General features: G+C 42.1%; 1 protein-coding gene across 1 annotated transcript in view; it reads left to right on the forward strand.

Moving 5' to 3' along the window:
* The window catches only part of MFSD10 (major facilitator superfamily domain containing 10), a 73,650-nt gene extending 58,373 nt beyond the window's left edge, over nucleotides 1-15,277 (forward strand). The window contains exons 11-13 of the mRNA XM_073610877.1: nucleotides 1,930-1,977; nucleotides 10,465-10,554; nucleotides 12,813-15,277. Coding sequence (XP_073466978.1) covers nucleotides 1,930-1,977; nucleotides 10,465-10,554; nucleotides 12,813-12,919 — 245 coding nt within the window. The 3' untranslated portion in view covers nucleotides 12,920-15,277. The remainder of the gene's footprint in view (nucleotides 1-1,929; nucleotides 1,978-10,464; nucleotides 10,555-12,812) is intronic.
* The last annotated feature ends 699 nt before the right edge of the window (nucleotides 15,278-15,976 follow it).

The following is a 15,976-nucleotide window of genomic DNA, read 5'->3' on the forward strand; positions in this document are numbered from 1 at the left end:
TTGTAGACATCCCTGCTATATCTCAGAGACAGGCAAGAATATGGATATTCCTTGATATCCAGGCCAGCAATATGTGTGCAATCCATTTTGATTCTTTTTAAGCACAGAATATTTAGATTGACAAAAAAAAAAATGTAAACATTATATAGTGTATATATATATAATATATGAAACAAATGTTAGGCTCGGTTCACACTGCAGCGAACCCTGCGAATCCACTGTAGGTTCCCGCATCGCATGTCTCCAGGCAGCAGTTCACACTGCCCTATGCGAACTGCTGGGAGTGTCAATCAAACGTTAATGACACCCCCAAATCAGTCCGCATATCGCACTGTGAACTGCAAATTCGGACAGGAATCGGATCGCATAGGTGTGAATGATTCTGCTGTGGAACAAAAAAAGGGTCCTGTGCGAGTTTCGTCCAAATGCGATGCAAATTTAGCCATACTATCTGGCATGAAATTGCATCGCACAGAGATCACATGTGATTTGCACTGCAGTGTGGTGCGAATCGCACCCGATGTCGGACATCGCACCCGATGTCGGACATCGCACCAGTGGGAACCGGCCCTTAATGAAAATAAATTTTTGTGAAGCTTTTTATTCAATAATATTATTATTATTATACAGTATTTATATAGCGCCAACAGTTTACGTAGCGCTTTACAACTTGAGGGTAGACAGTACAAGTACAATACAATTTGATACAGTAGGAATCAGAGGGCCCTGCTCCTTAGAGCTTACAATCTAAGAGGGGAGGTCAAGAGATACAAGAGGTAATATATAGTATGTTATCATCATAACACTTTTACAAGGTGAATACACTTTCTAATAAACCTTTTCAAAAATGTGTTACTTATTAGATTTGGTTTATGTGAAAGTGCAGTCTAATCCACCTTGTGAAGGACCTGTCACTGTTTTTCTTCATCTTACAAAATGCTCACTATGCTAAATTCATACTCATGTCTTTTTTGAATCGCCTTGTAAATTTTGTATGGGTTCGTATTAAAGTGGAACTAAGCTCTTTAAAGCGGGGTTCCACTCAAATTTTTAACTTAATCTTACCCCCTTCAGTTAATTGCATAGATGTTCAAATGCCGCACGAAATTTTTTTTTATCGCTGTAATTACCTTTATATTGTACTTTATTGTGGCACTTCCTGTCTCTCCTCCCATGGGAGTAGAAGTGTTTATTGCCTTTCCCAGCAGCCGCACTGTCTCCTGGGAGCTTAGTGTCAGGCTTCCCAAGATTCAGTGCGGGAACAATGATCACGCGTGTGAATAAGCTGTGAATGAACAGCATTCACCGCATCCATGAAATCAATGCTTGTGGGCTTCACATGCCCACAAGCAAGATGGAAACAGCCAGCATCACATTTTTAAAGTTATTCTTCAGTACGAAAACAGACAGAGGCGGAAATATTACACCCAAACTGTGAGTATTATTTTGGGATTAGCAAAGTGTCTCAATGACCTAAAAAAAAAAAAAAAAAAAAAAGATTGGTCGCCAGACTCCCACTTTAACACTCCCCTCCAGCAATGCAACATCCGCAAACGATTTTAAATGGCTGGGCCAGGATGATGCAGCTCCCACATATTTGCATGGAAGTTCGTTCATCCCAACACTGAGGTGTACCCATAATGCACATTGAGATACACATGCACAGCTCAGTGTACAGTCTGAAAATCATGTGAAAATAAAGGTAAGAAGCCTTTAAGGCAGAAGACCCATGCCATATAAAGCGCTGCACAAACTGTATAACCCTGTATAATAATACTAATAATGTCTCGAAAGTTACTTGCAAGTGTTTCAAATTAGTTCAAAGTTCTGCTTTTTGGAAATTGTGGGTTATCATTGGTATTATCCTGTTATTATTCAGTTTGTTTTTCTTTTAGATCTGTCTGATATATATTTTTTTTGTTGTTTTAGCTGCAGCCATTGTTGTGCCATGCTTATCCTCAATGGTGTCAACATACGGTAAGTACATTGCCCAACATGTGGCATATATGTGGACACCACTCAGATCATCCAGGGGTTTCCAGTTAAGGGCACTGGTAATGTTATAGCATACAAAGAAAGTTTAAACAATTGTGTATTTTCAGTCGCATGGTAACAGTTTGGAGAAGGCCCTTTTCTATTCCAGTATTACTGTGCCCCTGTCTACAAAGCCTCTATAAAGGTACAGTTTAATAAGATTGCTGTGGAGGAACTCGCTGAACAACTTTGGGATAAATTGTAAAATCAATTGTGAGCCAGGTCATAGTTCTCCTCTTGTATAACAAATCCTTCCCAGATGAGTGGAGACTGTTGCAGCCACAGAAGGGGCCCCAACTTCATATTAAGGTCTATGGACTTAGAATAGGATGTCTAACAAGCTCACTAGGTGTCATTGTCAGGTGTCCACTGAAGTTCAGCCATATAGTGTAGCATTTTGGGGATGTGCATTTGGAAACAAAAGTTGTACTGCAATAACAGAGCTGGTTAGGAAGAGAAGGGCGCATACAGTGCCTTGAAAAAAGTATTCATACCCCTTGAAATTTTCCACATTTTGTCATGTTACAACCAAAATCGTAAATGGATTTTATGTGATAGACCAACACAAAGTGGCACATAATTGTGAAGTGGAAGAAAAATCATAAATGGTTTTCAACATCATTTTTTACAAATAAATATCTGAAAAGTGTGGCATGCATTTATATTCAGCCCTGTTTACTCTGATACCCCTAACTAAAATCTAGTGGAACCAATTGCCTTCAGAAGTCACCTAATTAGTAAATCGAATCCACCTGTGTGTAATTTAATCTCCGTATAAATACAGCTGGTCTGTGAGGCCCTCAGAGGTTTGTTAGGCAACCTTAGTGAACAGACAACATCATGAAGGCCAAGGAACACACCAAGACAGGTCAGGGATAAAGTTGTGAAGAAGTTTAACCCCTTCCCGCCGACCGTACGCAGATATGCGTACTCGGCTTTCCGGGGTTATACCGGAATGATGCCCACAGCTGCAGGCATCATCCCGGTACCGTTGTTTACAGCGGGCGATCGGCTACCCGAGTATAACAACCGATGCGGTTAAAAGCCGCTCGGTTGTTATACCGGAGGAGCGGGAGGGGACATCCCGCCGCCTCCCGCCGCTGTTACCGGGCCTCCCGTGTAATCGGGAGGCCCGTTGTCTAATCGTGTGCCTTCGGCGGCTGGGGGCGGGCTGGAACGAAGCTGTGGGCGGCTTCGTTCCAGCCTTCTCATTGTAAATGCGGAAGCGACGTCATGACGTCACTTCCCGTTTACTCGGCTGCCAATGGCGCCGAATTTAAAAAAGTACACAGTATTCAGAATCGCCGTTTTCGGCGATCTGAATACTTTGAAGTGCAGAGGAGCACTCCATAAAGAGTACCTGTCACCACCTATTACTGTCCCAAGGGATGTTTACATTCCTTGTGACAGCAATAAAAGTAAAAAAAAAAATTTTTTTTTTAAAACACAATTCATAAAGTAAAAAAATAAATAATAAAAAAAATTTTTTAAAGTGCCCCTGTCCCCGCGAGCTCGCGCAGCGAAGAAAACGCATACGGAAGTCGCGCCTGCATATGTAAACGGTGTTCAAATCACACATGTGAGGTATCGCCGCGATCGTCAGAGCGAGAGCAATAATTCTAGCCCTAGACCTCCTCTGTAACTCAAACCTGGTAACCGTAAAAAAATTTTAAAGTGTCACCTATGGAAATTCATAGGTACCGTAGTTTGTCGCCATTCCACGAGTGCGTGCAATTGTAAAGGGTGACATGTTTGGTATCTATTTACTCGGCGTAACATCATCTTTCACATTATACAAAAAAATTGGGGTAACTTTACTGTTTGGATTTTTTAAAATTCATGAAAGTGTCCCTTTTCCAAAAATTTGCGTTTAAAACACAGCTGCACAAATACTGTGTGATAAAAAATATTGCAACAATCGCCATTTTATTCTCTAGATTCTCTGCTAAAAAATATATATAATGTTTGGGAACTCTAAGTAATTTTCTAGCAAAAAATACGGATTTTAACTTGTAAACACCAAATTTCAAAAATAGGCTTAGTCATGAAAGTGGGGTTAGGTTATAAAAAAAAATATTCTAAGCTTTGAACATCTCACAGAGCACTGTTCAATCAAACATCCAAAAATGGAAAGAGTATGGCACAACTGCAAACCTACCAAGACATGGTTGCCCACCTAAACTGACAGGCTGGGCAAGGAGAGCATTAATCAGAGAAGCAGCTAAGAGGCCCATGGTAACTCTGGAGGAGCTGCAGACATCCACAGCTCAGGTGGGAGAATCTGTCCACCGGACCACTATTAGTCATGCACTTCACATATCTAGCCTTAATGGAATAGTGGCAAGAAGAAAGCCATTGCTGAAAGAAAGCCATAAGAAGTTCCGTTTGCAGTTTGCGAGAAGCCATGTGGGGGACACAGTAAACGTGGAAGAAGGTGCTCTGGTCAGATGAGACCAAAATGGAACTTTTTGGCCTAAAAGCTAAACGCTATGTGTGGTGGAAAGCTAACGCTGCACATCAACCTGAACACACCGTCCCCACCGTGAATCATGGTGGTGACCGCATCTTGTTGTGAGGATGCTTTTCTTCAGCAGGGACAGAGGAGCTGGTGAGGGTTGATGTGAAGAAGGATGGAGCCAAATACAGGGCAATCTTAGAAGAAAATCTCCAGTCTCGTCTGCAAAACTCTCCTTCATCCCCGATTCTCTCATGCAGAAGTGGAGAGTCCAATGGCTTATGGATTTGAACTGGAGTACAAAAATTTAAAGCTTCTACTGAGGAAAGAACACTCTGGTCTGAGACATGTCCAGGACCAGACCCAGATACTTCAGGTTGGCTCCATTGATGATTTCTGAGGGTTCAGGATCCACCTAAAACCCCTGTAACATCTGGACAGTTAGAGCTACATTGTCCTTCAGATCTCTTTCCGATTGCTTCATAACTACAGGCCGCCCAAGTACCCCAAGATGGGAATACCCTAAGAGCGCAACAGGGCCAATATTGGAGCCAGCACTATGGTGAATACCCAAGGTGCATATTATAGGCCGACTGGCAGAACCACAAACTTGTAGTGCCCAAGGTAACAGACTCTGAACCCCTCTTCCACCCATTCTGGAAATGCACCTTCATGCTGAGAAAAGTTTGTCTGAGGTTTTGGCAGACTTTGCTGGTGGCTAAGGATTCAAGCTTGAAGGAACTTGATCTTGAAGTAGAGGAAGTGAAGATATGATAGGGGCTTTTCTTGACATTTAGAGAGAGAGATGACTTGGAAGTCATGTTCACCAGCGGAAGACGCCTAAGGAACAGAGTGTTCTTGCCAACAGTAATATAGTTACATAGTAGGTGAGGTTGAAAAAAGACACAAGTCCACCAAGTCCAACCTATGTGTGTGATTATATGTCAGTATTACATTGTATATCACTGTATGTTGCGGTCATTCAGGTGCTTATCTAATAGTTTTTTAAAACTATTGATGCCCCCGCTGGGACCATCGCCTGTGGAAGGTAATTGCGCCTCCTTGCCGCTCTTGCAGTAAAGAACCCTCTACGTAGTTTAAGGTTAAACCTCTTGTCTTCTAATTTTAATGAGTGGCCATCTTGTTAAACTCCCTTCCGCAAAAAAGTTTTATCCAAAGTTCAGTGCTCGCAACCTTTCTTCATAACTAATGTCTTCCAGAACCTTTATTAGCTTTGTTGCCCTTCTTTGTACTCGTTTAATATCCTTATTAAGAACAACTAGAACTGGTCCATAGAGGCGCTGTCCCTCGAAGCCTGTTTGAATCGAACACTTATTACAGGACATTTTAGCACTTTATTATACATATCTCCTAATGTGAGAAATAAGTCAGAAGAGTTCTAGTAAGCCATAACAGCTGAAATTTAACACCACTGCTATCTGCTCCACACATTCAATGAGCAGCTGTAGTTATATCCCTTCTTAGGGGCTTTGACATAGTCAGACATGGTTTGACAAAGTAAAGTCATAGCAAGAATTGGGTGCAGGGCTGGACCTGCCAGTGAAAACAGAGTTCTGGAAAGGGCTTCCATTTATCAGTTGGGTCTTTTTAAAGCTAGGTTCATCATCCGCTGATATAGTATTTGCCTTCTTAAGGTGAGACACGACTAGATCCACAGAGAGAACAGGCAACTCTTGAGCAAAATCCTCACTATACGAATACAAAGCAAGCAACCATCTAGGGGTAGCAAAAAACCTATCCCTACTCCTCAAATCTACAGTATGGTGAAACAACTGGAAAAGCAGTAACTAAGGAATGGTCTTTGCAGCCTTAAGGGTCCTATATGATTCAAGGGTGGAAACAGCACTGGTAGAAGCTAATAGCAGGTCCTTCAGGTGGTGTACACCACATCTACAAGAACCAAAATGGTCTCATTTAACTTGTAATATCAATAGACTGCACCTTCTCAGTGGTAAGCTCATGAGACAAGGATTTGAGCTACTGGCTCAGAAGCTGCGATAGGCTGCTGGTAAATTATAACCACAATCTGCTGAAGGAGCAGGAACGTGCTTGTGGTCTCTGCAATCAGTCAGAAAATAACTGAGTAAATTGGGTCACAAAGTCCTGTATGACTGTAGTAAACTCAGCCACGTCCAGCAAAACCACAGAGGACTCCAAAAATAGGAAGAGACTCTTAAAAGCAGAGGACAGCATGACTCCAGGGTGCAGACCCCAGCACTCATCAGTAGAGAGGAGTTTGGGCAGTTTCAGATTCTAATCCAAACCTGTGATCGAACCCACCAGAAAGTAGTCACCTGCACTGGGCCAATCATCTGCAGCTGCATGTACACAAGGGGCATGTATACATGGGGCTGTGGGGCAGTGAATACCTCAGCCACTTATGATTGGCCCAGTACAGTGATAGCTTTCTGGCCGGCTCGCCCACATAGGTTTGGACTAGTATCTGAACATGCCCAAGCTCTTCCCTACTGATGAGTGCTGAGGTCTGCAGCCTGGAGTCATGCTGCCCTCCTCTGTTAGGAGGCTCTTCCCTCTTCAGAGTCCTCCATGGCTCTGTCTGATGTGGCTGGGCTTACTACAGTCATGCAGGACTTTTGTGACCCAAACACGTCCAAGCTAACCTCTACCTACCGTGTTTCCCTGAAAATAAGCCGGGTCTTATATTAATTTTGTCAGCCAAAGACACACTAGGGCTTATTTTCGAGGTAGGGCTTGCCATGCAATGTGCTATCTTCCCAGTGGTTGCAAAATGACAGAATCCCCTCTATCGCAGGATCACATCATGCAAAAGGTGTGCGTTTCTGCAATGCAACAGTGCAAATACTTTCTTCCATAGCCTGCCTGTCTTCCACCGCTCCAAGCACTGCAAAGGGAGGGGGTGGCAAGATCTCCTGCTGACATCGGCTTCAATGGCCCGCCTGAGCCGTCTTCCACGGCTATCATTAGTGCAGAGGGAGGGGGGCAGAGATCCCTCGCTGACACCCAGGAGAAGAGGAGATCAGCTGAGCCCTGCTCAGCACTTCCATGGCCTGCCCCGAGCTGTCTTCCCCGCTCTGAGCAATGCAGGGAGAGGGGTTTCCGCTGAGAGAGGAAGAGATCAGCTGAACGCCACGTGGCGCCCCACAGAACTAGGGCTTATATTGCAGCCCTCCTGGAAAATAGCGCTAGGTCTTATTATCGGGGTAGGTCTTATTTTCGGGGAAACACAGTATCAGAAGCATGCTGCAAACAGCCTTCAACCATTTAGCACAAAGTGTCCTGGGGACACCCAATGCAGCAGGACTGTCCCTCAGTGCCTAGAAACAGACATGTTGCAGCTGCAGTACAAGAAGGCCTCAAGTACTTATGAAAACTGGACAGCTGGTAGCAGGTGAGGGCCTGCAACTGTATGGTCGGATGATCAATGGTGACCTAAATTACTGTCGGTAGGCAACAGGAACAAATTGAAGATCAAAGTTTCAGTTTGCAGCATGAGCAGCAGTGCTTCCTCAACACTGTATGGCAGGAAAGGGAGTGTGCACAAAACTCCACCTAGCAGAATGAGGTCAGTGCTCTGTCCTACAGCATTAACCCCTTTCACAGCAAGGCTATCTGGTTGCTCAGTGCAACCAGCAAAATGATTAATTGAGTCTTCAGAGACCAAACAAGCGCAAAGGCTTACCCCACAATGTTCGTTCCAGATGGGTTTAAACGCCAGGGTTAGGACAACTGCACTTGGTAGCTGCAAAATAAAGGAGAATCCTCTAGGTAGTGCTATAGATAAAAATGCTATAGAAATCACAGGTTAGTCTTTAAAACAACAAAGCTGAAAAGCAACATCCATCCTCTTTGGACACCAACAAAAACTCAGGTGCTGGTCATAGGAGTAGTTATCCTGGGCATGCCCAGTTTGTTTGCCAGTGCCAATTTTCCTCCTGTAGGTGGCAGTATAGTCTGAAGGTTTAGGACTTACTGTCACAAAGCTTAGTGGATTGAGCCTTATAAATTTCAGCATGCCATCATAGTCAATATATCTCACTGCCTGCTGGGACTTTTAATTCATAAGCACCCAGAGAGCTGATGGATAGCCATACCTGGGAACCAATGTGAGATCTAACCTGGTAATGTTTCCTGTGCACACTCTAAGGGACTTTTGGTTAGATGACTGGTAATTCACCAGCATGATGTTATAAAACACACAAATATTGGAAGGAGTCCTGATGGGGTTTGGCCCTAATGCACTTTTAAAGGGAGAGTGCTAATCACTTAGCCACTGTATGGCCCAATTCTTATTGTATGTACAGTATATAGTGTGTAATCTAGACTCAAGGCCAGCTCTCCTGTGTGGTAGAAAGAAACCTTCCTGCACTCAGCTCAGTCTGTATTGATAAATAGATGCTATTTATGGAGCCTGTGGCTTTTTATGATGAACCTTTGTCCTATTTTCCTTGCTTGGAAGGGAGAGAGAATGTGAACAGAGGATGATTGTAGACTCCAAATATAGATAACCTCTTCCTGCTTTATTACATTTATTTCTGAAGTGTCATTGTCCTATTTACTGTTTATTTAGTGCCGCCATCGGTCTAATTTCTGGCCAGGCAAACCCACTTGATTTTTCTACTGTAATGCTTTATGCGACATTATAATTCCCTGGATGTGTTGCAATGTTATTATATAATAATATTGGAGCAGTTATAAAAACTACGCTATTAGGCAGCTCTGTGGACCACTTGGGGGCTTCAATTTTTGTCCCCTATATGTAGTAAGTTGACCATGACTGGTGTATACCCACAGGGGAAACTTAGTCACCCTATTCCAGTCACCATGATGTCATGTAGTGTGTCAAGGGAACTGTAAAACTTTGAGACCACCCTGTTCTAAGTTACATAATCCAATCACCAGTAGTTTTCTGCTGTAATATCCAAAATTTAACACTGAACTCCAGGCAGACAGCTCATTACAGAGTTGAAATATATGTGACCTGTCTAACCTGCTATGGGCTTTATAAATATGTGTAGCCAATCGTGTGATTTAAGCACATCCATCAGACTGGACAGCCAGGTCCAAGACCTCTGCAGCCTAAGTAGAGTTAAACAGTATAGCCTGGTCCAGAACCCACCTCAGCCTGTGATTGGACAGTGAGAGAGCAGCTCTGTGGCACAAGGATGAGGCCATCCCTATACTCTTCCCTCTTGTTTACTACTGTATATTACACTGACAGCACCGTGCATAGCAATACTTCCCTGATTGGCTCAGTAAGCGCTACCATACAAAGGGACTACAGGAAGCTGATAGCAAGAAAGAATTAGGTATACAGTACTAGCTATATTTAAATATTTTTAGTGAGCACATAAATGGATTAAATATTTGTTTTTCATACTTGCTTAGAATTAAAACATAGAAAAGTGACAGCAGAAAAAGACCAAATGGTCAAATAGTCTGCCCACTTTTTTTATGTATACATGTTTTTTTAGCTTTACATGTTAACATACTTGTTAAATTAGCTTTGGGCTTATTCAGACAGGGGTACTTATGCATATGCATCCTGTGCAAAGGGACATCTTTGTGAATCTGCATGCAGGCAGTCCTATTCATGTCTATTGGGATGCAGCGCCTGCATGAACACAGATACTGGTCCCAATTTAACAGCCATGTGAGTGCGCGTCCCCGAACGCCCAGAGTCTGCATTCAATGGTATGTACCCATATGGCTGTCAAATTGGGACTGCCTGCAAGTGGATTCACAGAATACCTGAATGAGAGTCGGTTGTGTGAGTGAGGCCTTAAATGAATTTCATCAGTTCTTGTAATCATCTTCTTGGGCATGTTCATTTGAATTGTAAAAGCAAAAGCTTTTGTCGGTGTGTTTATAACTTAAAAAATAAAATATACATGAAAAGAATTCTAAAAGTAATTGAATTAGTTTCTGCAGTCGGTATGATGAATGCGTCTGATGAATTGTATTGCCCTCTGTAGGATCGGCCAGTCAGAAGGGGACAGTGATGGGCATTCTGCGCAGTCTGGGCTGTCTAGCCAGAGCGGTGGGACCCGTCTTGGCAGCCACATGTGAGTGTCTTTTCTCTCTAATTACGGTGGGATGATTATATTAGAGCTCAGCGTATGTGTCCAGCGGAACTCCCTGCTGTTTGTTATGTCAGTAACGTTTTAGGCGTGTCACGGCTGGAGATGGTCCAGGAACACACAGAGGTCACTGAGAATACAAATCAGGAAACGGCCTGTAAGGTCCCTGAAGAGTCTTCACACATTGATTTGTGTACAATAAATGCTGCAAACCGCACCCTGTTGTTAAAATGCACATTTTATGTGAATTACAGAAAATGTCATTCACTTTATATTGTCCACATGGATATTATTAGGAAATACATATATTAATCTAAGCATAGCCAAACTTCCTTGAGTGCTTGTTTCAAGCAAGGGACACAAAATATTAAAGCTCAACTCCACACAGGAATTTAATGTTATATATACATATCTTTAAAGTAGAACTATAGGTAAAACTTTTTTTTTTTTTTTCATTTTAGTAAGGGAGGGATATAACCCGTCAGACTTTTTTTTTTGCCATCTGTGTCCCAATGCAGAGATATTTCCATTCACTTCCTGTCCCATAGCCAAACAGGAAGTGAGAGGAAATCCCTGCAATGTCCCTATTGGAAGAATTCCCCACTAATGCCGCGTACACACGATCGGGATTTTGGTCTGAAAAAGATATATGATGGCTTTTCCGACAGGATTCCGCTCAAGCTTGCTTTGCATACACATGATCACACAAAAGTTTGCTGAACTTACGACTGTCAAGAATGCGGTGACGTACAACACTACGACGAGCCGAGAAAATGAAGTTCAATGCATCTGAGCATGCGTCGAATTGTTTACGAGCATGAGTAGGGATTTTGCTACAGACGATCGCATTTTTGGATAGGAAATTTTTCCGACCGAAAAATTGAGAACATGCTCTCAATCTTTTGCTGGCTGGAATTCGGCCAGCAAAAGTCTGATGGAGCATACACACGGTCACATTTTCCAACCAAAAGCTCTCATCAGTCTTTAGCTGGCCGAAGTTCCAATCATGTGTACGCGGCATAAGACTTTTCTGGGGACAAGCCAAAAGGATTTTCTTTTACTTTCACGTTCAATGATAATGGTTAACAGGACAAATAGAGAGGATGAATCTCTCTAACGGGGCACAGACAATAATAAAAACCTGACAGCTGTTCCAATCCCATCTCCACTCTATCCAAAACTAAAAAAAAGTTTTGCCTTTGCCTTGGAAGTCAGAAATCCAGCCGCCTTTATGGGATCATAGACAGTATGGCCTGAACATAAATAAAAACACAACCATTGCAAATTTAATTTAAATTTAAAAACATCAATTTTATTTATATAATTTTTTTTTTTTTTGGATAAATCATTTAGGCCGCGGCTTTTCCATTGCTTTTATTTCAAAACACAATGTAAATTAAATAATTCATAAGTATTAAATTCACATATCACATTTAAGCCCAGCTTAGCCACTCAGACTCGAGCTGCAATAAACTTAGACTTAAAATGTAAGGTCCTGTTCACACATTTAGCACGTTCCAATGCCCATGTTAAAATGCAAAACGCATGTGTCATTAAAAACAATGTTATAGATAGAGCCTGTTCACATCTGTGCACTACACCAGCGTGTGCTTTTTAAAATATTTCTGGTCTGGGTTTTTTGGCCGTTTTTCATGCATTTTGCGACCCATTTAAGTCAACTGTAAGGCTAGGTCCACACCTGTACGTTTTTAGTTTTGCATAAAGCACTACAGTCTATTTAACATGATTCCCTATAGGACACGTTCACATCTGTGCGTTTTTAACCAGCGCGTTTTTTTTTTTTAAACAGTCAGGGGCTTTTTTGCGTACAGCAGGTTGCGTTTTTGGTTCTATAGGTCTCAAAAGAAAGGCATAAAAAACACAGTGCTTGCATTTTTTTTATGCATTTCCGGTGCGTTTTTGCTGGTTTCTCCCACATGACCACAGACGCCTCACCAAAAACTCAAACCGTATCAAAAAACATGTGTTAAAAAATGCATCAACTGCAGCCTGCATAGGTGTAAATCTAGCTTTACACACGTGAAAACGTGTGATGTCCCTAGTAACCAGCCCAAAATAGTTTTATGAGCCAATGTGAAAACACATTAAAAATGTGTAAAAACAACTAAAAAACACGTATTGAATAACGTTAATTCATTTCAATGGAAAGGTGTAAAAAGTTTGCTTTAACCAGTGTGTCTTGTCCTGTATGTATCTCCTGAGAACTTTTATCTTCTTTGCAGTGTACTGGGTGGCTGGTGCTGAGTTCTGCTTCACAGTCTGTTCACTGTCCTTCGTGTTCCCGCTGCTGTTTTTGAAGAAGGTGACATCACAAGTAAAGGAGGAGTGACATCACACGGAAAGGAGGAGCAGTTATAGGACCCAGTGAGGGCAACCAATAGCTTCACACCTATGTAACTTGGAAATACCTTCTTTTTTTTCTTTCTTTTCATACTTTAATGCCAAGTTCAGTCTGATGATGTCACAGTTCAGTCTGGACTATTTTACTACTGTTTGCATTCTGCTTGAATTATTCTAGTTGGGTATTTCGCCTGTATCAGGCCATCAGTCTGAATAGACACTGCCCAGCACATTGTCTTATACATTTAGGCCTCAGAGCAGAAAAATGCTAGATGCGCCTAAACATGCGTAAAATGCGTCTAAACTCTAGACACGGTTAGGTGTGTCTCGTGTTTGAGAAATAATGCATTTGTATGGCCAGAATAAATGTAATATTCTGGCCTATGGAATCTATTTTTTTTAAGCGTTTTTTCTCCTGCCAGGAGAAAAAGTGTTAAGAGGGGCTAAACAGACACCCTGTGTACATGAGGCCTAAATAACAAACTGGGCTTCTTTATTTTATTGTAGGAATGTTTCACAGGAACCCTTTCCTGAGACACTCCTAGAGACGGTTATTTCTGAATATGTCAGGTACCTGGCTGTCATACTGATTCTCTTGCTAGTAATGAACCAGAAAAACTGTTTACTCTGAAGTTTCTAGTCCATGTACTTGTTCCACGTCACTGATTCAGAATGGCCAATGTAACAGCTAGGCAACGAACATTGGTAAATGGAATTCAGCAAAGGCAGCTAACATACTTCTTTTAGGAAAGGACCAAAGTCAAAAAGGTTCAAGAAGCCATCTCCTCCTCTCTGCTCCAGCTACATCGGTTGAAAAAAGACACAAGTCTATCTAGTTCAACCAATAATAAAAAAAAAAAAAATAATCCTATACCCACAGTTGATCCAGAGGAAGGCAAAAACCCCAGCAAAGCATGATCCACTTTGCTACAGCAGGGAAAAAAAATCCTTCCTGATCTCCCAAGAGGCAATCAGATCAACTTTACCTATAAATGTTAGTATTCCGTTATATTGTGTACACCTAGGAAAACTCCAGACCTTTTTTTTTTTTTTTTTTTTTTAAATCTACTGAGATGGCCAGAACCACCTCTGGAGGGAGTTTGTTCCACATTTTCACAGCTCTTGGACCCCATTCACACTATTAGATTTTCTGCAGATTTTTGTCTTCAGATTTACCAAAACCATATAATACGAGGTCAAACCTTAAGCGTTTCAATTTGTATCTTAGGGCCTGCAAATTTGTAATCAGGCAGGCCCTTTGCACTACATGGTTTTGGTAAATCTGAAGACAAAAATCTGCAGAAAATCTAATAGTGTGTATAAGAAACCTTTCCGTGTTTGGAGATGAAATCTATTTTCCTCCAGATGTAAAGAGTGTCCCCTTGTCCCGCTGTGATGAACTTAAAGTGAATAACTCAACACCAAGTTCACTATATGGACCACTTATGTATTTGTACATGTTGATCATATCCCCCCTTAATCTCCTCTTCTCAACAGAAAATAAACTCTAATCTTTCCTCATAGCTGAGCTCCTCCATGCCTCAGTTTGATGCCCTTCTCTGCACTTTCTCCAGTTCCCCGATCTCCTTTTTGTGAACTGGTGCCCAAAACTGAACTGCATATTCCAGATGAGGTTTTACTAATAATTTGTACGGGGACAGCTGTTGCTGTCAGTGACTGATCTCAGTGTGATAAAGGAGAAGATAGGCAGTGGCCAGAGACATCTCATTGGGCTAGACTTTTATATGAGGATTAAAGCCAGCCATAGATGGATCAAATATTGACTGGGCCCTGCTGAACCGGCCAAGATTCACGTATGGGCAAGCTGGTTGTAGTGGTTGTCCATTGATCAACTTCAGTACACCCAGTCCAGCGGACTTTTGGCCTGCGATTACTGTTGCTTCTTTAGCCTCCGGCAGAAATCATTGTGTTCTGCAAGCAGGGAAGGCTCCCGCTGGCAGGACGCAATACCGCAGTGTGAGGGATTCGGGTCAGTTTACATCCAACCCTCAATAGAGGAGAGTGGGCTGTGTCCGCTCTGCATAAACAGCAGACATGAACAATCGATCCGCCTGCTCAGAGGAGATCAGTGGCCAGATTCCTGGCAGTGTCCACGCCGTGTGAAAGAGGCCTTATAGTCATCTTGCACTGTAAGTCGCTGAGTTTCGATGGTCATGATGGCATTTCTTTCATTAAACAGCACTCTGATCAGGCAAAGGGTGTGCATGTCACATTGATGCCACACAGATCAACAACTCAGCAGCTTCCTCTCAGTCTTCCAAGTTTGGGAGGCAGTTCAGATGTATAACTAAAGGCAAATCTTTTTTTTTTTTTTTGGATAGCGAGGGTGAATCTCCTTACGGGGGGGGGGGACTCAGACAGCAATACAAACTGACAAGCATTTTAATTCCTCTCCACTCTATTTGTCCTGTTTACCTTTAACATTAAAAATAAAGGTAAAAGAAAATCTCAAATTTTGGGTTGTCCCCAGAAAAGTAATAGAGGAGAAATCGCCCAATAGGGAGACTAGTTCTGATGATCTGGGGGGGGTCAAGGAAATCCATTAATTTGCATGGATTTCCTCTCACTTCCTGATTAGCTATGGGACAGGAAGTGAAGGGAAATCTCCCCAATGGGGCACAGATGACAAAGAAAAATAAAAAAATCTGACAGGGGTTATAACCCTCCCCTGCTCTATCCAAAATAAAAAATAAAGTTTTGCCTATAGTTCTACTTTAATATAACACTGAACTCATTGGTCAGAGCAACTACTGCTTATTTAGTTTGGTCAGACTGTTTGCTGTTAGAATTCTTTGTACAATACTTTATCACAATCCAAAAGAATTACTTAATATGAAGATTAGATAGTAATTCCCCAATACAAATCTCTCACACTAAACTAAGAGAGGCAAAAAAAAAAGGTGGCGTGGGAGCATGGGTTAAGCTGGCCATACATGATACAATTTTCTTATGCTTTACCTTCAACTATGTAGTGCAAGGGCCTGCCTGATTGCTTACAAATTGAAAGTGTTTAGAGTTATCAAAA

This window comes from Aquarana catesbeiana, linkage group LG01 (assembly GCF_042186555.1).
Source record: "Aquarana catesbeiana isolate 2022-GZ linkage group LG01, ASM4218655v1, whole genome shotgun sequence".
Taxonomy (NCBI): Eukaryota; Metazoa; Chordata; class Amphibia; order Anura; family Ranidae; genus Aquarana; species Aquarana catesbeiana.